The sequence below is a fragment of the Chaetura pelagica genome, unplaced genomic scaffold (assembly GCF_000747805.2).
Source record: "Chaetura pelagica isolate M959 unplaced genomic scaffold, ChaPel_1.0 scaffold45, whole genome shotgun sequence".
In the NCBI taxonomy this organism is placed as follows: domain Eukaryota; kingdom Metazoa; phylum Chordata; class Aves; order Apodiformes; family Apodidae; genus Chaetura; species Chaetura pelagica.
Window position 1 is genome coordinate 2275893 of NW_009953217.1, and position 23097 is coordinate 2298989.

The 23097-nt window shown below is 38.8% G+C and overlaps 1 protein-coding gene across 1 annotated transcript in view; it reads left to right on the top strand.

Moving 5' to 3' along the window:
• GPR133 (G protein-coupled receptor 133) overlaps positions 1 to 23097 on the top strand; it is a 135497-nt gene that overhangs the window by 99859 nt on the left and 12541 nt on the right. The window contains exon 21 of the mRNA XM_009997636.1: positions 7142 to 7233. Coding sequence (XP_009995938.1) covers positions 7142 to 7233 — 92 coding nt within the window. The remainder of the gene's footprint in view (positions 1 to 7141; positions 7234 to 23097) is intronic.

Here is a 23097-nt window from a genome sequence, read left to right on the forward strand (position 1 = left end):
CAATGACATGAGCTGCCACCTTTTGCGTGAGTTCTGGTGAAGGTAAAAAGCTGCATTTGCCTTCTCACAGTGACAAGGAATGTGTGCTGTTCCTCTGGCTAGGGATTTGGTGTCAGGTAGGGCAGTTTAGCTGATCAAGGCTATTCAGGCAAGTGTGCTGGGTTTGGGTGCTGTGCAGACACCACTGCCAGCTCTAATGAACATCATCTTTCCAGGGGAGGGTGCCAGGTTCATGGCTCTGATACTGATACATTAATGCTCTGCAGCAATTTGATTATGCCCACACATTAAATTACAGTGAGTTGTAGCTTAATCACTGTGCTTACTTAAGGTGTCAGAGGTGTTTGCATGGATTAAGTGGGAGATTATTCTTCTTCAACACTGTTTCCAATACTTTAATTGATCAAGTTATTTATGATTTTTTTTCTGCAGGTTATGATATTAGAGTGGCAGTATGAACATTGTATAGACTGATTAGTGAAATCAGGTTGTCTTTAAAGCCTTACTTAGATTTCAAAGGTGTGAGCCCAAATCTAGACCAGAATCTAGATGCTGTGATGTTCAGGGTGACTAGATAAATAAGATCTGGACTGCCTGTATGGAGTAGCATCAAAAGGAGCCACTGTCTCTACATTGTACTTCCATAAGAAAGCTAAGATTTCCATGGAAAGCACAAAGAAACTTCCCCAAAATTCATCAAACAGAAAAATCCTCACAAATCCTGCTAACAAGCAAAAGAAAGGGGAGCTGTACATATAGAACCGGTGTTTACCATTGCATCTCTCTATAACCATTTGGCAAGCAGAAGGTGGCTTCTTGGCTGTCCTTTTCCATCACAGGCAATTTTACACTGCAGCTGAGTGAACATCCTAACGTTTGCCTGGGAGACAGGGAAATCAATATCTCCTACAGACAGCCTGGCCCAGCCTACTCCAGCATCTTCCACCCCAAGATACAGCCTCTGAAAAACTATGTTACATAAACATATATTAGGAAAGCAATGAAAGCAGCTGCTATATTGATGTGGCAGAAATTGCCCCATGGTAGGAATTTAATAAAATTATTAATGACAACGCTGGAGAGTCTCCATGTGGGTAGGGCAGGTTCTCTTTTACCTAAGTGAAAGCACATACAAGAAAATAAGAAATGTCGGTCACTGGTTTAAAGCTGGCTAAACAGCTCCAGACTTTATTCTAGTTTCTTGTAGACCTATACCTTGGACCTTGTCCATGTGAGTTTATATTCAAAGATATGTAGATATTTGTGATAGGCAAGCAATTAATCCAATATGCAATGTCTTCTCACTTTAGCACTTGCTTTCTGGCCATTGTTCAGCAGCAAAGGAGGAAATGACAGGCAACCAGTAAAATCAAATATTTCCCAGCTCCTTTCCAGGGATAGTATTAATCAAAACATGCCAGCGAGTGAAGCACTTACTCACCTGAGTGAGCACAGCCTTCAATAATTTGCATGTGTAGCTCCTTGCCAATGAAAGTAAGGGTTTAACTGGCTGGCTCTCACTTATACTGTATATCTGTGCAACACAAGTTATATTCTTTCAGGGAAACAAATACTTTGAGAAAGAGAAAAAATGAGCTCACAAGGTTGATCCACATAGAGCAATTTGTTAAATAGTCTAAACCCAGCTCTGCCCAAGATAGCAGCAACCTAGCTGACAAATTATTCTCTCTGGGCATTGACTGTGCTAGCTGAAAAATAAGTTAGTGCCTATAGGGAAATAACAGGCCTAAACATTGTTTGTGTGTGTGTGCCTGTGCTCTTTAAATAACAAATTGCCCACTAGTTACACGAACTAGTGTTTAGCTCTGAAAATACGTCTCAAAAAGCAGTTTTTGACTACTTCCATCCTCTGTTTCTCTCTGCCAAGAAAAAGGATTATGTTGTGAAGAAAAGAGGGGAGTAGGCAGATGCAGTCTGCTTTTATCCTGCCACAGCCTCGCAGGCAAAAGGGAGCCCAAAAAGAAGAATGATGTGGTGTGAGCATGATAGGGAAAAAATACTCACATGCTTTTCTAGGGAGTAATTCACAGAACCTCCCAGCCTTGTATGGATTTCCATGCCCAAAGTTCTCTTTTCTTGGGGTTTGAGTCAAGGGTTGTGATGACAGTATTTTTTTTCTGTGGGTAGGTCTTTTGGCTTCTGCCTGCATCTTAAGGTTTCAAGACCACTCCCCCCGCAAAACCACAACACTCCGGGCTCTAAAACATCCTCCTAAGGCAGCTTTGAAAAATCGTTGCAGTTAATTTGAAAGCAAAACTCACCTCAGCCAAAGTGGGCCTGGGACATATCTTTAAAGGAACAGAAAAACAAACCGACAACCAACTTGACAAAGCACCTGAATTTTTGGAACAAGACATTAAAACTTCTGGCAGGAGGCTTTGTTTGTTATCAGCCATCTGCTGCCTTGGTGTGTTTCCATAGATATGGCAGAATTAAGGAAATTCTGCAGAAAGCATCTGTGTCCACAGAGCAGTGGGTGTGCTGCAGACAGTGAGAACCCGTCACAGGGCTGTGGTGGCAAGTCCTTCCAATTGTTTTCCTTCTAAGTAGTTATTTTCCTGATGGTTTTTTACAAGTCTTTCCTATAAACAACATTGTTAGGGAGCTAAATGAGTTTCATTAGCATATTGCTAACATGTGCTGCAGGGACATTGCTTTGTAACCAGTGTCTTCAGATGGGACTCTGTGGAAGTTGGGTTCCAGGCTGAGATTTCCATCCCTGTCTTCAGCTGGTACTTGCTTATGAATATTAGATATATATATTTAAAAAAAAGATCTCCCTTATTATCTCCTGTACCTGCTGATCAGACATTAATTAGTTGTTGCCTTATGATATTTATTCATAACTTTATGTACCAGTGCAGAATTAGGATCATTTTCATGTATTGAATAGTATCTGACTCTGCAGATAGGACCACTGATTGAGAAGTGACAATTTGTGGGAAAAAGTGACAGAATTGGACCCATAGTGTTTAAAAGCCCTGAAACAGGATTCTTCAGAGTCATAGAAATCAAATACATACTTAAGTGCTGTGGGGGCTTAGAACAAAAATGAACAGACCACAGCTGCTAACCTTCTCATTTCTTCTTATTAGCACTCGGTTATGAGCACTTACTACTTTAAAATTAAATTCTTTCATTATTTTAAAATTAAATTTCTTCTTACTTAGCCAGGAGAAAAGCATACACCACTTTTTTGAACAGGGGAACAGACTGTAAGAATTTTAAAATTAAGGATTAATATTAGGAGAGAGTAGAAGTCAGGGATCTGTTACACCTTTTACTTCTTATTTATTTTCTTGTGTGTTTCCTTTCCAACCTCAAAGCTTTGCTCTGACATCCAGCTCTGACTTGTGTGATACTACAGGCCTGAATATGAAATAATGTACACAGAATCTAAAATAACTCACTTTAGTCTATTCCATCTTTAGTTGCTGTGGGGTAGCTAAGAGTAGAATCAGGCTTTCCAAAATCATTTTCCCAGATTTCCACATCAATATAATTTGAGTATCTGAGTCTGGAGATGCATAATACCCAGCAATGATTCCTGATGTGACCTTGCAATGGGCTGCAACTGCCACAACGTGCAGCATTGGTGTCATGATGTCATGAAAAGGATCAAATTAACTCACACCATGAGAGAGTACATTAACACTCAGATTGGAAAAGTCAGTTGTAACTCCCTGTACCATTGCCCAAAGCTGAAGTGGAGCCTAAAATAGTTTGTGGTTTTAGAGGAAAGCTGGTCAATGGATTTAATTAAGGAAATATGTTTTATTGTGTTGGGTTTTTTTGGTTCCTCTGTGCTGCCAAGGTTTTTCTTGGCTAGGATGCAACACACCACATCAGAGGGTTTTACACATGGGATTTCTGCACTGCACTAAAGAGGAAACAAAAATCTCATGAGACTTGGAGCAAATCTCCATGAAATCCTTGCAAAAAAAACCTCAACAAACCGCAGGAAAGAATTTGTCTCACTGAATCTGGTCTGTCAAGCTTTTGATGGAAAAAGATATTGAAGGAGATCCTTTTTACTCATTTAACTCTCTTCCTGATCTGACAATTTTTAGTCAGATGAAGTCATCTCCACGGTGAGCCAGAGCTCCCTGATATCTTTGGGATTTTTCAATGGGCCCTGGTGGGCTTTGGATCAAGCCTGCACTAATGGGAACTGGCAGCTCCTGCTGACTTCACAGAGGCTTGTGAGAGCCTGGGGTTGGACAAGCTGCCTGGAAAGAAGTCCTGTGAGTTAAAGAAACAAGTGCTAATGTTATTAGCTGTATTTTTTTGAAAAGCAGAATGTGGCCGGTATCTTCAAGCAAAAACATTCAAAGTTCCTTTGTAATTTTAAGGCAAAATAACTGCAACTGTTAGGTAATCTGGCTTTTCAGAAAAGTAACAAATAGTAAATTGCCTTATCTAAGTGTTTATTCTCCTGCTTTGAACATTCTGATATAGATTAAAGCATAATGAGTGTTTTATCAAGTAAGCATTCTCCTATACAAACCGTTGCCAAAAAAGATCACTAGAGGGATAATTCAGTGGCTGTATTTTGGTTTCCCATTAGGAGGGCAGTGAAAACACCTCCGTGCTTTACTTACTGAAATACTAACAAAGGAAGACATTTGTAGCCAATCTGTTTGGCTACATCTCATCTGCTGGATGAGATTACTATGATTTCTCAAAAATAGCTAAGCAAAAATTTTCAAGTGGTTCAGGAAATTTAAATATAGAACTTTGGGACTTGAGTGTAATGGTTAGTTACTAATTTTACAAGTACCTTGTTTGTTTTTTTTATCAGCAGGGAGATCACAGTGTTTCCTTCTCATATTTTAAACGTTACTAATGCACCCTGGAAAGGATAGTCACACTGCACAAGAGGATGAGCTCAAGGGTTTTTACAATTTCCATTTAGACCATCCAAAATACCTAGGAAATTCATTTTCAGTTTATTTTATAAAAAGAAATTGGAATTCAACTAGAAATGCAAAACTGTTCCTGCTTTAGAAAACCATCTAATTTGTCTCTTTTGAGACTAATTTTCTTGCCTGTACTGTTTTCATGCCCAGATCTTAGGATCCATGTCCAGTCTGAGTGATAGTTTGCAAGATTCTTAGTATTCATTTGTTGGTGCCTATCATTCATACATTTCACTGACTTTTGTAAGATGTAGGAAATTCAGAATTTTAAGAATGAGGTGTAGTTATATTTTTATTTAGCATCTACTTTTTACATTTTTACTTCACTTGCTACTTTACTTTTTTTTTACTACATTTTATACTTTACTGGATTTTTTGGGGGAGCATTTGATTATACATTATTTAGGCATAATTACTTATTTTTTAAAATGTGCAAAAAGAAAAATCTTGGTGTGACTAAAAAGAATTAGGAATAGAAGAAAGCATCAGGGTTGAGCATTTCTGAGGCTGGCAGGAGTGTGCTATTGTCTGCAGTCATCAGACAAACGGATCATGGAGCAATTCTGCCTGAATGAACTTGAACTGTCAGTGAAACATCCACAAGGAAGTGTCAGAAGGGGAGACTGATGTTTTGGATAAAAGACTAAAAAAGGCTGCTGAGAGATAAAGTGTCAGGAAAGAAGTTAAGGGTGCAGAGAGGCATCTTCTGTGCAATTCCCATGAAAAGCTGGAGTAATGATGATGAATATTTGGTGGACATACAGCAGAAAATTGGAGAGTTTGGAGAAGAGAAAGTGTAACTTAATCATTTTTTGCTGCATCAGTCTGCCTGTAAGTGTGTTTCTCAAAAATGCTGGTTACCACCTCAAAGAATTTATAAAATATATTAACAAAATGTGATTTTTTTGGGAATAGGGAAAATGATCCCAAGACCATTGAATTTCAGTTCTTTATAATATCTGTCAGCCTGATTGAACTCCAAGTATTCTTGTAATTGTAGAGCTGTCAGTTCCACAGGGTGTTCTTAGGACAGGCTAAAAAGCCAAGGCAGAAATCAACTATCACAGCTGGGCTCCTGCTTTACACCAGGTGATCATCTGCCATTAGAAATCTAAAATTAAAAGAGTGGTCAGAAGATTTGAAAAATATCAAGGTATTTGAAAAATACCATTATCATAAACATAAGCATTTTTAATTCACCCTTTCATCCTCAGAATTAGAAAATTTATGCCAAAATATAGTATGATTACTTTTAACTGAGCAGCAGAACTGTTTTGATGTCTTCTCTTTCTTTTGGTTCTGTAGTTCAGAACAGTTTTGTTCTATCCTTATTCTAACCTGATGCTAAATACCAACTTTGTAGTTGATGTGTAACTTTGGTCAGGAAGGGGGAAACACATCTTTCACCTTCACATTCTCTCTTCTCGTTTTTCTTCTTTAAACTCAAGGTCTTTGCACAGCAAGACAGTTTTTTTTGCCACATTTTCTTTAAGTGATAAAGATTTCTTTCTCTCTTCATCTGTGACTCCAGAGCAGATTCTTTTGATAGATATTTTCAGTGTTAGTCTGTTCAAGATGTCCTTCTTTTCTGGTGGGAGTTCTTTTAATTTCATTTTATCTATGTTTCTGCTGGACTTGGCATGGAAAAGAGTAGGGCTTTGGAAGAGCAGAGGTCAAGCTTAACTTATTTTCCTCATTGCTGTTTTAAAATATTCTTCTAATAAAAGTGCAATAAGACTTTGGTAAGAAATGGGAATAGTACACTGCAATGTCTTGTTTGGAAAGCTGCTTTCTGAAGACTGGACATGCAAGCACAAAACCAGAAAGTGTGCAGACACAGGCCCCTGTTCACTGAAGACTTGCCTAATTTGTCAGCTGGTAGTAGATTATTAGGGTGTTTATTTGTACAGTAGGGATCTGAACTGTGAAGCAATATATCAATCCAGCCTTATTATAAACAGGCAAGGACTATTCCTTAAGGAAGACAAGCACAAGCAAGAACTTCCCAACGTGAGGAATGTGAAAAACAATTGACAAGGGTTGAACTGTACCAGTCCAAAATTGGAAACCTCTTTTGTCAAATAAATACAACACATGAAGCCCCTATTTTCTGTTGTATTTGTACAACACACCCTTAGGACGGTCTGCACCTTGGACACAGTCAGTACTTTCTTGACCAAGTCTTGTTCCTTCTTCTTCAGGTCAACATTGGTATTCTCATTGCTGTCACAAGAGTTATCTCAAGAATCAGTGCAGACAACTATAAGGTCCATGGAGATGCCAATGCCTTCAAGTAAGTTTTTCTCATTCAAATTATAAGAAGTTAATAATCTCACCCCAGCAATGTGATGTCACAGAGACCTGTATCATGAACTTCTCCCAGAACACTGTTATTGTTCCTCTTTACTAAAAAAGCAAATAATGTTAAAGGTAACATATAATTCTCTTAAATGTATTTTGTGAAAGCTGAATGCTGCACAAGATGAGACTTGTGGTTCAGCATGAGCTAGAGTGTTTTTCTTCCTAAAGTATTTTTGCTATAGTCTCCAGCGTTTGCTGATTCATTAGTTTCCCTTTTATTAATGAAGATTAATGCTACAGTCTCTTCCTGCTGTATTCAAAGATAAATCTCACACAGCTGCATTAATCTGTACTGGGGTACTGCAACTATTCTGCTCATTCAGGCAATAAGCCTTGTTTCTAGCCACAGTTTAGCATAATATTTAGGCATATGATTATCTTTAAGATTCTCTTGATACTGCAAAGCACACAGACTTACGCTGGATTTAAATGTGTGCTTAAATTCAAATGTGTCTTTATAACAAGGTGCCTTGACTCTCTCGGGATGGTGGCCTCTCTGAGAGTGTTTCATGTTCAAAATCCTGCACTAGCAAGGGGGGAATTGTAAGGTAGGCACATCACTGTGTTTGAATACACAAGGAAAAAGACTGATTCTAAAGTCTATAGGATTACATTTGGATAGTTAAGAAGATAATTTAGTATAATTTAGAGTAAGATGCTGAATATTATGTTTTGTATCTTGTATCTCCTAAAGATGCTGTAGTCCAAATATAAAAAGGACACTGTATACAATAAAAAATATGTAACTTGGGTAGAAGAAAAATGTGATGAAGGTTTATGTTTAATGTTTCTGCATCACAGTCTGTTGTATGATAAGACTGTGTGCCACTGCTCTGAAATGGTGTCATAAAGAATAATTTTTATGCTTGGATTACTTATGTGATTTTTGTAAAAAGCCATTAATTTTTAAATATTGGTGACAGTTACCTAGCTGAAACTAGTTTAATAATTCTATTCTTATCCACCAGGAGAAGAAAAAGAAAAACACTAAGTCTATACAAAAAATCTATAAGATAATTACATTGTAGAGAAATGAAAAGACTGGAATTAAAATGGCTGCTTCAGGTTTAGCTCAGTACCTGTGACTTTCAGAATACTAAGTAGATATAGAACCTCAGGAAGCAAATAACTGTATATTGTCAATGACAATAGTATAGACTATTAGAATTATGAAGACAAAGAAACAACCTCCATAAATAGGAGCTACACAGATTGCTCTGTGTGCTTGGGTATTTCCTTGCTTGTGTTACAGAGATTTCATTCAACATAGAGTGTGCCCTCCACAGTAAAATATACATTAATTTTTAAAAGAAAACAATTTACTATTTACATAGATAAAACAATTTATGGATGGTTGGTCTAGGAATAAGATTAAGGCTCTTTAATCAGGAGTGTATGTTCTTAGTTCAAATATTATCAGCTGTAGATTTGGAATGGTGGAGTTCTGTACGGAAAATTTGGCTTCTCCAGATATCCTGGCTAGGAGATGCTTCTTCTGCCAAATTGCTTTTAAATTACAGTTGTAGGATTTGACCTAACAAAAGTGATAGTGGTAGAGAAAAATTCAAATCAATGGGAAGATATATCTGGAAACACTGAATAATGAAATTATTGGTGAAGCGGCAATATGTTCTGATAGAGCAGCTTTCCTCATAGATCTAAAGTAATTGAAGGTAAACAAAACATACAGAATAGCTCTTTTTCTGTAGATATCATTACAGAAATGGGTCCTCAGAAGAAATTTTAAATAAGAAGGGAATAAATATCTATCTAAATCAGATATTAGATAGTTTCTATGCTCTGATTCAACAGAGTGGTGAGGCACGATTAATTAGTTTCATGTACAGAGGATGTCACGAAGAGAGTAACTGGCCTGTTGGAAAAAGAGAAATATTAGGCCTTTGTAACTGGATTTCTTGTCACCACTATTCCTTACACAGGTGAGAAGTGTATATGCCTTGTGTGAAATCATTCTGTCCATGCTACCATTTTCCAAACTAAAAGAGAGTTCTGTTCTGAGAACTGCAAGGAAATGCTTTTCATAGTGAAAAATCCAAGCCTTCAACCACTAAAAGATCCTAGATGTTGATCAGAGGTTGTTATCAGGTGAGAGTGGATAAGCACAGCAAAACCAATCAGTGACAGAGCAGAGAGAAAACAGAAAAACACAATAGGCTCTGTAGTTTCTGTTAAGTTGCTGTCACCAAGGGCTACAAGGTAGGTTTTGAAACAACAAGTTCAGTTGGCTTGGGGAGGACTCACTAAAGACTAAAAAATGTTTTGTGTAATATGAGCCTTAAACAAAGTGCCTGTCAGGCACCCATCTGTCTAGTGCAGTTCATTTGATATTAGCTATGGGGAGACTGCAGCATGTTTAGGAAGAATTTATCAAGCACTGCTTAGAAGCACAACTGAATTAAAATGACACAGTGAGATTTTGGTGAGAGAAGAAAGGACTTTGTCACCATGTTGCAGTTGTTTACTCCAGTCAGGTGGTGCATAAGGCAGAAGTGTTTTTTTTCGGCTGTGTTCCTGGTTTCTGAAAGCTGAAGATAGAAAGAGAGAACTGCAGTGCAAGGAGCTGTGGAGGAGAGCTCTGCTTAACCCAATCAATTTGAGAGGAAAAAATAGGGATTTCAGTGCTGTCTTTTCAATCTGGAGTGAAATTCAAGTGGAAAGCACAATGAGGAACAGTAAGTTGCTGTCTGCAACAATTTGGGTGACCGCACTTGAACAGTAGGGTTTCAAAGTTTAAAAGTGATAATGAACTGAAAAGCATAGAAAACTGGCTGGAGAACAGGGAAAGCGCCTGTGGCAGAAGTGTGAAGGAGGTGCCAGCACCAGCTTGACTTTCCTTGGAAGCCTGGGCCAATATTTACATCTGCCTTTAAGCACCTGCCTAAGAGGCCTTACCCTCAGAGCTGCTGTTGAGCTCAGATGTGAAGAGCTGTTGTAGTCTAAAAATCCCAGCCTACAGGTTTTGCAGAACAGGCCCCAAAACAGGCTTGCCTCTTGCCAGGCTTTGCTGCCAAAGGAGAAGTTTAATCATGCTGACAGGGACTGGCTTCCATTTCTGCTGGCAGCCTGGATGGGAGAGCACCTGCCTGGGATTCATCTCCCTGAACAGAAGAGCTCTCTCTTCACCAGGACTCCTGATACATGGAGAAATGGGGGCTTCTAGCATGCAGTTGATCTGGTCTGCTAAGTGTTCATCTCACTCGCCTTAAAAGTGGCTGTGAGGGAATCCTAGACTGACCAGCTCATACTCAGATACCATTTCAGTGAACATCTGAAGCCAGGTGTGATAACTCACCCCTCCGAGGCCATCAACCCTAAGTGAGCGGAGATTACTTTAGGAAATGGTCAGCATAAAGATGCAGTTATGAGCCATGATGATATCAGTCAGAAAGGATATTTGTTGTTAGAGAATGCTAGCACTTTAGTTTCCCTAAAGATTAAGTTACTTGGCAACGAAAGTGCATATTACTAACAAGGCCTGTTTCTCTTGGAAACAGACAGTAATAAACTGATGTAATTATTTAGAGTAATTGTTCCTGATTTTCCATATGGCAACAGGTCGTCTCAAATGCAAGTATTGAATATGTATCAGAGTGAGTCAGTGCTCAGCTCTGAAGGCAGCATCTGTTAAACTTCATGTGTAAATGAGAAAATAGGATAGTAAGCTGTGAATAAAATTTCTTTTTTTTTTTTTTTTTTTTTTCATAGAAGTAGTTCATTATTCATCTTGCCCATTCACACTTCAACCAGAATGAAGTGCAGCACATTATGGGCTGGTTGGCCTCCTCAGAATCTGTTGCTGCTTGTCACAGCAGAGGTATCAGACAGTACCTTGCTGGACACTTTAATTTCAGAGATATTGTTGTGGACGTGTCTTTTTATTTGTTTATTTAAAGTAAATAATAGCACCCCCAAAATAAAATATAGGATAAACTGAAGGAGTGGCATAAATATAATTTATTTATATGCATATAAACTCCAATTTATAATTTATATGCAAGAGCAGCTCACTGGCAAGAGCTAACCAAAGAATTCTTATCAGCTTCCATCTACTACTTGAATTTACTTTAAAACATGCTTTTTCCATTGTTTTCTGAAGGATGCTGAACATGTATAGGAAATGAGCTGTTTCACTTAGTTGTGATTTATGATATTTGAGCCTTTTATTAGATGATCAGCTATTGACTCTCAGCAAAATAATTTTGTGTAACAATTCGAATGTTACTTTGTGAGGATATTTTGCACCCAGGGAACAGGTTTTCCATCGGAAAGCTAATTTGAATGTTTTAGTTTACAGAAGGCTGAGTTGAATACCTTAAAACATTTAAATTCATACATACAACATTTGTTTCTGTTATTCATTCTTGGCTGGGCCATATTTTAGGGAAATAATTAATCATTTTTTGAGTTTAAGCATATGAATAGTCTCTCTAAGCCTAATGGAATTAAAGCAGATTAGTTTAATGGAATTGCTCATGTGCTTGAAAAGACACATGATTGTATTTCTGAGTTATGGACCATTTGAATTCTTTTCCTTACTCATTTCTCTGCATGTAAAGTCTTAATTCCACTCAGTGCATTCATTAACTCTTATTAGTACCTAAATAGCTTTTTACTTGCTGCTCTGCCCCTACACAGTGTCACTGCTGTGTTTACTTGGGAAGTTACTTTTCTGTTACAGAGAGAAAACTGTGACAGTGTTTTATAAACATGCCCATTTCATTACCCATGGGGAAAACTCTTCCCTGCTTAAGCCTATCACAGCTAGTAATATGATTACCTCTTACCTGGTTCCTAGATTACAAGGGCTGAAGTATAAAACAATTTTCAAAGATCTTAGTTTTGCACTAAGTGGTAATAGAGGAAGAAATGCAAAGCACATCTCTGTTGCAGCAATAGTAGTTTTAGTCTGGAAACAAAGAAGCCACCCTTAGCCCTGCCACTTCTCTTTCCCAGCTCATTCAGGTTTGCATTGTATTGCCCAGAAGAGACAGTTTCATTACCTTTTCTTGAGTAAAGTGCCAAGTCCAACTGTTATTCAATACTTTGCCCTGAAATGGACCAATGATTGGAAAAAAATCTTGTCTTTTTGTCAAAACTGCACTTCAGAAACTGGTGAACCCAAAGTGATAGCTATCATAATCATCCATATAGAAAGCAATTATGACAAAAATAGAATTAATTCTTAAATTTGTAGCCCATTCTTTCTTTTTTCTCATTTCCTCTGTCCCTCAAAGCTTGATCTTCAATCAGTAAAATGCAACAGCCTTTTAGCCCTCTATCGAGTGAAGGGAAAACATTTTTTCTCTTTAAAGACTGAAAATTGGAACAAATGGCAGGAGCTGCAGTGCTTGGGAGAAAAGCAGGGCTGCAAGGAAAGCTCAGCAGGGCAAGCAAGCCATGTAAGCTCTTGTGTTAGTGCATTCTGCATTTTTTTAATACAGCATGTACCATTTTTGATGAAATTGAAAACAGAGTGTGTTGGTTTAATGCAAATCCATTCCTGACTTTGGATATCTGGGAGAAAAAAAAAAAAAAAAAAAAAAAAAAAAAAAAAAAAAAAAAAAAAAAAAAAAAAAAAAAAAAAAAAAAAAAAAAAAAAAAAAAAAGCTGTACAGAAAGATTTTTCCCTTTGACAGATACAAATACACAAGGGTTGTTCTCCAGTTCTCCAATAGCACATGATGCTGCAGACATCTGTATGGTTTAACCATGTAATTGACCATTCCAAAGCACTTTGCAAAGCCATCCATTATATCCCTGCAGCACACGGAATGCACTGTGGCAAATTGCTCATCTGTTCAGTCATTGATCTGTTCCATGCTATGAGTCTGCATCAGGACTTTATTTTGTTTATAAACATACCCCCTGCCTTTCAGCCCAGTCAGCCTTTGTCTTGGATCCCCATCCTCCCGGTACTGCTGACAGCTGTAGTGCTTTCAACATCAGGCATTATTCTGCAAGATACTGTGTATTTGTTGCATTTTGTTCTGTGATGCCATCCTGTCTTGTGTCATTTGTGTCCAAAGATGTCTTTCTATGGATCATTTGCATCTGTTCTTTTTCACAGAACATACTTGGTCAATCACAGCACTTGCTTAAAGCTCTCGTGAGAACTCTTCTGCCAAAGGAGATACCATAACCTCCTTCCATAGCTAAATTCCAACCCTTTGTGATAAGATTAGAGATTTTCTTATTATTCTTATTATTTTATTTTCTTTTTTTTTCTTCCCCTTTTTTTCCCCCACTTTCAAGAGGGATGAGGAGCAAGTTCTATTGTGCAAACTCTTCTGAAAATCTGCAGGGTCTGAAAAATCCATTGCTCTAGAAAATCCTTTCTCTGCCTTCCTGGGTGGCAGATGAGGCAGTGCAACCCTTGGGGAAATGGAGCCCCTGCTTTTGTGTGTGCTCTGTGGAAAAAGAGAAGAGCTTTTCCCTTTTGCTGAAGGAGAGTTAGAAAGAGCAGCCTGACAGGGCAAATCTGCTGTCAGCAATGCCTTTTCTTGACAATTTCTAATTGTATGTAAGGAACCGTGTTCATTGAACATGGCTTCAAACAGCATGAATGATGTACCTCATGGAGAGCCGACTGGCAGTAAAGGAAATAATTAAAATGAAAGTGTTTAGCAATGACAACTAGTGAGCTGAAGTGCTACTGCCAATGATAATATCTTCAACCTAATTAAATTTTTGGCTCATTGAATATGACAAATACAAATGCAGTTTGGGTATCTCCTCATTAGACTCAGTTTTAGACTAAAAATGCATGGGTTTGAATGTTGCCAAAGAGAGTATTAATGAGGAAGTGCTAATCTTTTAGGAACCATAATGACAGTAATGGCAGTGCTTTCTTTTCCCACAGATGCTGAGAGTCATAGCACTGGAGAAAGGCTCCAGGCTGTGTTGTGATCACTTGGGTGTATTTCAGGCACATTTTGGGACTAGCAGTGAAAGCTTCAATGTATGCAAACCATAGCTGTGGGGAGAAGGCTACTCTGCAAAACCACAGAAAAAGGGACAAATAGTAATGGGCTTAAATGGATGAAAAAATCAAATATTTTTAAGCTTCCAGTAGTGGAAGTTGCAAAGCAATGGAGTCGATTGGCTGGAGAGATGCTGAGTTCCTGTCTTTGAATGGCTTTCAGAAGTGATTGTGCAAATGTCTGCCAGGGATAATTCTGCTGCCAGGAGTGACAACTGATCCTGCTTGTGTCTGAGCTGGAGGAGATGATATTGTGAGCCCTTCCACAGCTTTTTTTTTTTTTTTTTTTTCTTCTTGATTGTCTCTCCTGAACCAAAATCGTCCTTTGTGGGAATTGTTTTCCATCTGTCATTTCTCCTTAAACAGGATTTACTGCTTCAGGGTGACTAGGGCCTGTAGTTTCTGAGTTCTAAAGAAAGAAGCAGCTCTCATGCACCTAGTTCTTTCTTGTGTTAAGAAGGGCAACAAGACACAACATACAAGAATAAAATATACCAGGAAACCTTGATATTTAAGAGATGCTGGATTTTCTGAGTACAAAAATACAATACTTTTCATTAGAGATGCTTAGGCATGATTGTTTTGATATCTGAATGTCAGGGCAGAATGAGGTTTGTTAAAACTTGGCTATTAAATCCATGTGATGAAACCTTGCTCTTTGCACAACAGAAGCAGTAATGGATTGGAAGAGTATGAGAGAAGGGGCCATGCCAAGCCATTCTTCAGCTATTTCTCATCTTCAGTGTCTAGAAGCCCCTGGAGTGCTTATTGATCTATGGTTGAACTGATTTCTTGATTCTACATTATCAGTCCCTGATAGGTGCAAAGAGCAGTTGCTGCAGGTGGAAGCAGTTTCTTCAGTTTGAGGGTGCACCTTGAGACGGGTGTTCCTTAAGTCAAACCAGGATTTACAGGGCATCTAATGAAAACAAAACTCTCTGCTGGCCCCATGCCTGAGGTTGGATCTGTCCTGATGAGTCTTCTGTGGTATACAAGGTGCCAGCATAGAGGGCAGTAGGGTCAGAGATGTGCTAGTGGTTTGGTATTGGGATATATGGGAACAAGGAAGGTGTGCTGGTGCCTCCCCCCTTCCCGCAAAGTTGTCTAGGGAATAGCATGTCTCCTTTGCTTTAGAATTATAACCACAGAAAGTGTCACATTTTAAAAATATACAGTGAGAAAGAGCTTAGAAGTTCACATCCTTATCTTTAAAAAAATTCCTGATTGTTTTTAATTTTCAATCTTTTAATATCTGAAGCCATGAAAACGGGCAGGAGAAGCACAGTGCTGAGCCACAGCTTTGTGCCTGATACCTGAGTAACTGTTAAATGCTGGTCATTCATCATGGAATGGTGCAATTCACTGTGAAGAGCAATAACTTCAGGAGTTTGCTTGAAATGCTGCATTTACATCCTTGGTCCAATTTATAATCCTAGAACTCTGTCAGCTTTATGCAGATTAATAAGACAAATATTATAGTTATTCCATCACATAAAGTAAATGCTTATTTAAACATGCACCTTGTGCAGAGCTCCAGGCAACCTTGTAAATCACTGCCCAGTCTGACACAGCTTCCTCTAAGTGTGATTTACATATTTTCCTGGCAATGCTCTTGCAAAAAAAAAAAATTTAAATAAATGAAAAATCCAGGTAATGACAATAAAGAAAAGATCCTATTTTAGAATTAGAAGTCCTTTTAAAGTTTTAGATACTAGCTTCAGGTAACTAGTAACATGTCATAAACTGAAGAGATGTTACGGGTGTTTTGGAAATAGAAATTGAAAGAGATGTGAGGCAGAAGCAAATATTTTAGTGACAGAAACTGAATAAAACAGACTTTTCCTTTGGAACAATATTAGGAATAATCAAACAGACAGTAAAGTTAGATGATAACTGAAAGCATGATGGACTCAGGAGTAGCAGTGAGGTTTTGTAATCACCCCATGAAGAGCCATGTTCTTTAACTCTGCTGGGTTTGTTATCCCCAGTGAGTCCCATGTAGCTTCTCCAGCCACCCTTCCAAGATAATTCCCTTATTTTAAAAAGGATATTAAAAAACTAAGGAATATCTGAATACAGTAACGGAACAAAGAAGCCTTGGGTATTCTCATGTGGGTAGGGATAGTAATAATTCAGATAACTTGAGCAAAAAAGTAAGCAGCAAAAAGATAGACATAAATTTGTGTGGATCTGCATGAAGGAGCTTGTCATGAGCTCTTGTCTGAGCCCATAGTACAGAGAATCAGACAACCATTTTACTGAAGCAAAGGGCTACAGGTGGTTCCAAAAAGCCAGAAGAGCCTCAGACACAAATAGTGGCATTGGGGCAGGTCCCCACAGCCATGTGCCCCTTGGCCAGCCTGCACCCCAGGGGACAGCTGGCTGGCAGCCTGTCACCTCCTGCTCCTGGAGACTTCCTGATATGGCAAAGGGGTGAGGGAAGAAAGAGGAGGGGGCTGAAGCCTGGCATGACAGAGCCTGGCAGCTACAAAGAGGTTACTAGGGAAGTATGCAGATTTTTCCATCTATTTTCCATTTGCAAGCAGATCCTTGGGAGAGGGCAGGAATGGAACCAGTTAGTAAAGCTTTTTGGTTTTCTCAAATTAGACTTTTTTTTTTTTTTTAAACCCCCCCCCCCCCCATTCTGGGCTTTTCTGCAAGGAATACAAAATCAGCTGTGACATTAACTTTGATAAACACAATAAAAACCATATGTTGCCTGGCTTCTTTAGTGTCAGTTTAATAAGAAACCAAGTTCCTCACATCCCAGCATTATGTAGCTGAATGCTGCTCTGCAGTTTGGGTTATCCTCCCAAGCAGCAGCCACCAGCAGTTAAACCAGCCAGGAAGGCAATGTGATTGTACTTGTACTCCAGCAATTCTTTTCTTTCCCTTATGTACATTTGAGACAGGTGATCAAGCAAGGATATGGCTATTTATTTGCCACTGCTGCAGTTAAAGCTCATATGAACCATTACACAGAAAATGACTTTTCTTTCTCAGTTTATATGCCTGACCTTGATAGCTTTGCTGTTCACTGGCACCGTTGTCATGGAAATGGGAGACTGATCTTTCTGTTGAAATCATTACATAATTAAGGGTCAATGAGACTGTCTAGGTCAAGAGATCATTTTCAGATTTCAACTCTGTGCAGGTGAATGTTATTCCACAGAAATTTTGTGTATGGGTAGATGTGATTGTTACTTTGTCTTCCTAAATTAAGCTGTGAGCCCTACTGACTTCAAGCTGAGAGCCAGAAATATTTGACAACCTACAGATTTCCAATAAACCCCATCTCTGTAAGGCTGCGTTTTCTGTGTGTTCCCAGGCACGCAGAACTACCAAGCTATGAAGTTCATTGCCACACGTCAGCTGAACGGTGGCAACTGGCTGTGTAATTGCACCTGACCATTTTGAATTGTGTGTAAAACACAATCACTTATACTGGTAAAACAACCAACAAAACAAACTATAATGGGGTTACATCACTGACTGCAGTTTTATGTCTTAAAAAACAGTTTTATAAACTGTATTTCATTATTATTACAATTAATTAAAAGAAACTAGCTCTATGATAACACTTAATCTTGTGCTCTGAACAACTCTTGAGATGTTTAGGGAAAAATAAAAGGCCCCATCCACATTAGCCTTCTGGTTTGGCAAGCCAAAACAGGCACACAGTGCCATACCCTTCCCATTTCCTTTGCCTTTATTTTTACACAGAAACTTTTGAAAGGTCTGTCTGCCTATAGCTTCTGAGCAGATCTATATTTTTGATACACCCTTTCTTTTTCCCTGCATGTCCTTTCTGAACAAGCTGTGCCCTTTCATATCAGTATTCCAGTCATGTGAGTTCCTTGCTAAAATCTCCTCTTATGTAAGGAAAAGTGAACACTGTGAGATCCTTGTCATAATATCTGTAATGTGACAGTCCCTCCTTATTAGCACTGGGTCTGCCATCTCAGTTTGCTGTTGTGAAAATAAAGATTTTCACCACATGCTGAAATAAAAAAAATAGGAAGTGTTGGGCTAATGTAGATTCATGCCTCACACTGACAATATGCCCAGGGATAGTCTCTAGAGAAAGAGGCCATAAGATGGAATAGATCCTGCACTGGGAGCTTTGAAAGTGGATAAAACAATAAAGACTGTAGTGGAAGAAATAATTAGGTGCAAATGTTGGGGAAAAGTAGATGGCATCCAGCCTGATCCATCTGGCACCCACAGGCAGGATCTAGCCCTTTGGGACATTTTCATTGCCTTGTCCTTGGAGGAGACAGGTAATGGGTTTTCTGGGAATAAGCTGTCATAACAAATTCCTTCTGGGCTGACTCACATGCAGAGCTAGGGACTAGCTCCTGGTTAGAGCTGGGGGGGGAAGTCTGAAGGAATATATGTACGTGAACTGTCCAGAGCAGCAATGGTTAGATTATCCTATTAATATGGTGCACCTATAATTAACTTCATGGTCATATTTGGCAAATGACCTAGAAACAGAAATAATACCTGAACCTTTTTCAATCCAGGACTAGCTTGTGGCTAAATGTATATGGATTAGACCAAATCCTCTTGCATAGTTGATTTTTTTCTGGTTGTGAGAAAAAAAAATGCTGCTCTTTTCCTGGGTGCTTGCTCTGTAAGGTGCAAACTAAAAAAGCAAGAGGGCTGCTTCACCTTTGGAAACAAACCAACCCTTAATAGCATGATAGAGAAAAAAGACCTGACCCTATAGAACATTGCAATTGATTTTCTTTTTAAAACAACAAATTAATCCCCTCAGACTTCCCAGTCAATCTGCTTTTGTGAGACTATTAAGGAACCCCTGAAGTGGAAGAGGGTAATATTTTATGGTCTTTTTTCCCCCCCATCTTTTCCCTTTTCCTTTAAAGTAACTCTAGAATCAGCTTTTAAGGAAGAACCAAACACTGTAAGAAATAGGGAAGTGAACCATTTGTGTTCAAGAAATTAATAATTCTCCACTATTCTAAGGAGCAGGGATTGTTCTTTTCCTTTTAAACTGCTTTTGTTTTCCACATGTTTTTTTAAAAATTTAATTATTTTGGCCTCTGGTCATGGCTGTCAATATCAGCTGCTGGGAAATCCGTCCTGCCACCCATTACCAGCATCTTCCAAAAAACCTTTTCAGCAGACAGATAGTTTTCACTTCCAAAAATGTAACCTGACTGCAACAGTCATCTCTTTAGTCTATCTGGATTCTAAAGAAATGCATCACTGGTTGTGAATTTATTCTAAATTATTGTGTGCAAAAGGATAGTGTCATTGCTCGCCTATGATGGTACTCAGCAGAATTTTTAGGTGGTTGTCTAACTGGAAATATTTATACTGCTTGTTCTTTTAGAGGTTGCTATGGGAAAAGAGAAAACATATGCTGTTGCACTGGGGCTGTATCCAAGGCTCAAGTGATGCTTCAGTAGAAACAGAGCATGAAAGGAAGCACAGAGAGACATGATATTTTGATGATTAAAGCACAAATATGCAACAAGATTGTTCACTAGCTAAAGTTCCCAGTCACCTTTGAAAAACAACTTCACTAAGAACAGAGAAGCTTCTGGGTGTCTCTTGGGAATGAATACATGTACAACTGGGTTTCCTGCATGACAAGGCCTCTCAGTACAGGTACTCTTCATCCAAACCCAATTATTAGTACTCCTTGACTGGGTGTGGAACATTCTTATTCCGTGACAATAAGCTCTTATTATTTTCTTTGATGACTCAATGGGAAAGTTCAGTGGAAAATTAACTCTGACCTTAGGCTTGGGGATCAAGAAGCAGAGAATGCTGTCTCAGTAGCAGTGCAATGAGAGAATTAGTGTCAAAAACTGTTGGAGAAAGGAACGTTAGAAAGAGAACGGAAAAATCCTGCTGCAAATTCAGTTCCCCTGGGAAAGTCGTGACCACTGAAAATTCAGCCTGCAAGGACATTATATTTTAAATTTTTATATTCTTTTAATAGCTTGCATTAAAGACAAGGAGAAGGACACGGTTTAGTTTAGTGCTTACTACTTTTTTGGGGAAGTATTTTTTCCTTTTATTGGTTTTAGGATCAGGAAGTGATGACAGTGACATGAGACTTGAGCTGTAGGAGACCTTAGCAGGGCACGGATTCCTAAAGCCCTGACTAGGTGCTGAAGTCAGAGGTCAATGTTGCTAGTCCTTGAATTTTCCTTCTCAACATTAAAATACTTAAGGTACTGCCATTTCTGATCATGGCCATTAGTTTTTCAACCTTGATGGGAGTTGGATTTCAGTCCCTGCTCCATTGAATATTTCATATAAAATAAGAAATATTAATACATGGAGGATATTAGGTAGGACTCTCCTCTCTCAGGGGAGTGCCTCATGTCTAATCTGTGGAGTTAGACCTTCTGTCCCTGACCTAGTGACTCTTTGATTATTTAATGTGAGACAGGCTCAGTAGGTGAGAATGAGCATCAAAGTGGGAATAAAAATCTTATGAAAAAAAGGGCAATTCCTTAGGGAGAAGAGTAATTTGAGCCCAGGCCTCCTATATTCTGGGCAAAGGCAGCTTTGCAAAGATTTAGGAGAAGTAGCACTGCTTGGGCAGCATCTACCCTCTTGTGAGGGTCTGTGGTGAGAGGGCTGGGTATTGTACATGGAGCATAACAGGAAAGTAGTAACACCACCCCCTTCCCACTGACATGATAAAAATCAATCTGAATTTAGTTGCTGTTGCTGTCTAGATTATTTTTTTCATAGCTACAATTCTTTTGACTAGCAGCATGTTTCCTGGATCATAAATGGCACCCAGCAGAAAGGAACAATCTGAAGTGTCTGAAAATATTTCGTCTTCTGTTTCACAACATCACTTTGAAAGGGCAAATAACAGGGGAAAATGGGGAATGGCATCTGCAGATACCAATGGTTTGTCTTTTATTATTATTATTATTATTTTTTATTTATTATAGTTGTGACTAGAAATAGGAACTGGGAGCTGTGTATGTGTTAATTAAAAAGACATTTCTTGTGCTATCAGCCTTATTGTCTATACAGCCAAGACAAGGTGCATTTGTAGGAGCAAATTTGCAGGAGCTAATGCTCAGTGGCAGGAGCAGAATTAAAATCCAGGCCTGTCCTTTCTGTGACTAGAGGTCTACCTGTTAGATCAAGATGCCTAGCAGAGTTCAGAGATTAATTTCATTTTGAAAAAAATCCCAAACATCTAGTCTCAATGTCACTTCCATGCAGTGTGTGGAATAAACTGATTGCTGTTAGAGGGGAGCCTGAGTGATTTGTCTCTCAAGCCTGTGCTTTGGCATCTCTCCTGAGTTGCTTATCCTACCCACAGTGTATTAATCTACTGAGACTTGGTTGTTTTTTAATGAGTGAAAGGGAGCTTGATCTTGTAGACTCCAAATTATGTCATTGGTTTTGGATCATCCTCAGAGACTGCTGTGTGTGTTTTCCTTGCTGTTCACTGCCTAGTTCACTAAAAAATATGAGTCATTATCAGTATTTTTCTATTTGGCTGTTTGATGTTAGTGGCAACTCAGCACCTAAACTACTTAGTCTTGGTTTTGCTCCTTGGAGAACAAGATACCAAAGTGAGCAGCAGCACACAGCAGTCCTGAGTGCCGTGGCCAAAAAAACTGCCATTCCTCAGGCATCAGCAGAATGAAAGCCTGAACGCTGGTCAGATGGAGCAGACAAGGTGTGTGTTAGAAGCACTGCTGAACTTGAATGAAAAACATCTTCATTTCTAGTCAGAATTGCTGCATGTGGTGTCCCAGCAGCTCTCCAGCTGACAGCTTAGAACCCAGTGAACGCTACCTGTAACAAATGGGAAACTGAAGCTAAATTCAATTTGTCCTGGCATTAGTCTGAAGTATTAGTGGGTTTAATACTTTTTGTATAAAGTAGAAAGGATGATGCTGACAGTGGCTAGTGATGGTTTTAAAAAACAAGAGAGAAATTTCAGTTAAAAGGCCTGTTTGTCAGGGTAACAATTTTGGTGAATTGTTGTGAAGGTTTTTCCTTTTTTTTCTTTTTACCCGGTATTTCCTCCAATTATTTCATAATCTTGGCTTATGGATCTGAATCTAGATTCTTACTTCAGCAGGCATGATGACTGAAAAGTGGATGTCAGAAGTCCTAAAAGGCTTAGTGCTCTATATATGACCAATATAATTGATTTGTGATTTAGGGATCTCCTTCACAGAAGTGATAGTTTTCTCTCTGCCAGTAGTGAAATCTCTTTCCTGCAGCTGCCAGTGTAGTCATTCTGTATCAACAGTGTGCTCAGGGCAATGGCAGAGAAGGGCAGAGATTAAGTAAGGGGAAGGAGCAACCTCAGTTGAGTAGAGCCGTTCCAAACCAATTGTAAATACAATAAAACTAGAAGGCCAACCCTGCTCTTGGAAAAATGTTCCTAGCAACTTCAGTAACAATGCAATGATTTTGTATGATGTTGGTAATGAAAATACGTCTCAGAGTTGCTGAAACCTGGACTTCTTGCACACTGGGACTTCAGTAGAGCTATGATAATTATCCAACTCTGAAATCTTCCCTTCCACTATTGATTGATCAGTGCATACTTCAGGAGCTCAGCTGGCATGAAACACTGGTGAACAGTCCATCCCTGACTGAGCAAGGTAGACAGAATACATCAAATCCTGCACTGATGTGAATGCTAAAATGAAAACAACCAAGCACAGACAACAGAAGAAATTTGGCATGGAAGGTCTCTGTTTCACTTCTCATGAATTAGAATTGAACTGTAAGAACAGAAGAGGGAAGAAACCCGCTTTTTTCAGCAGG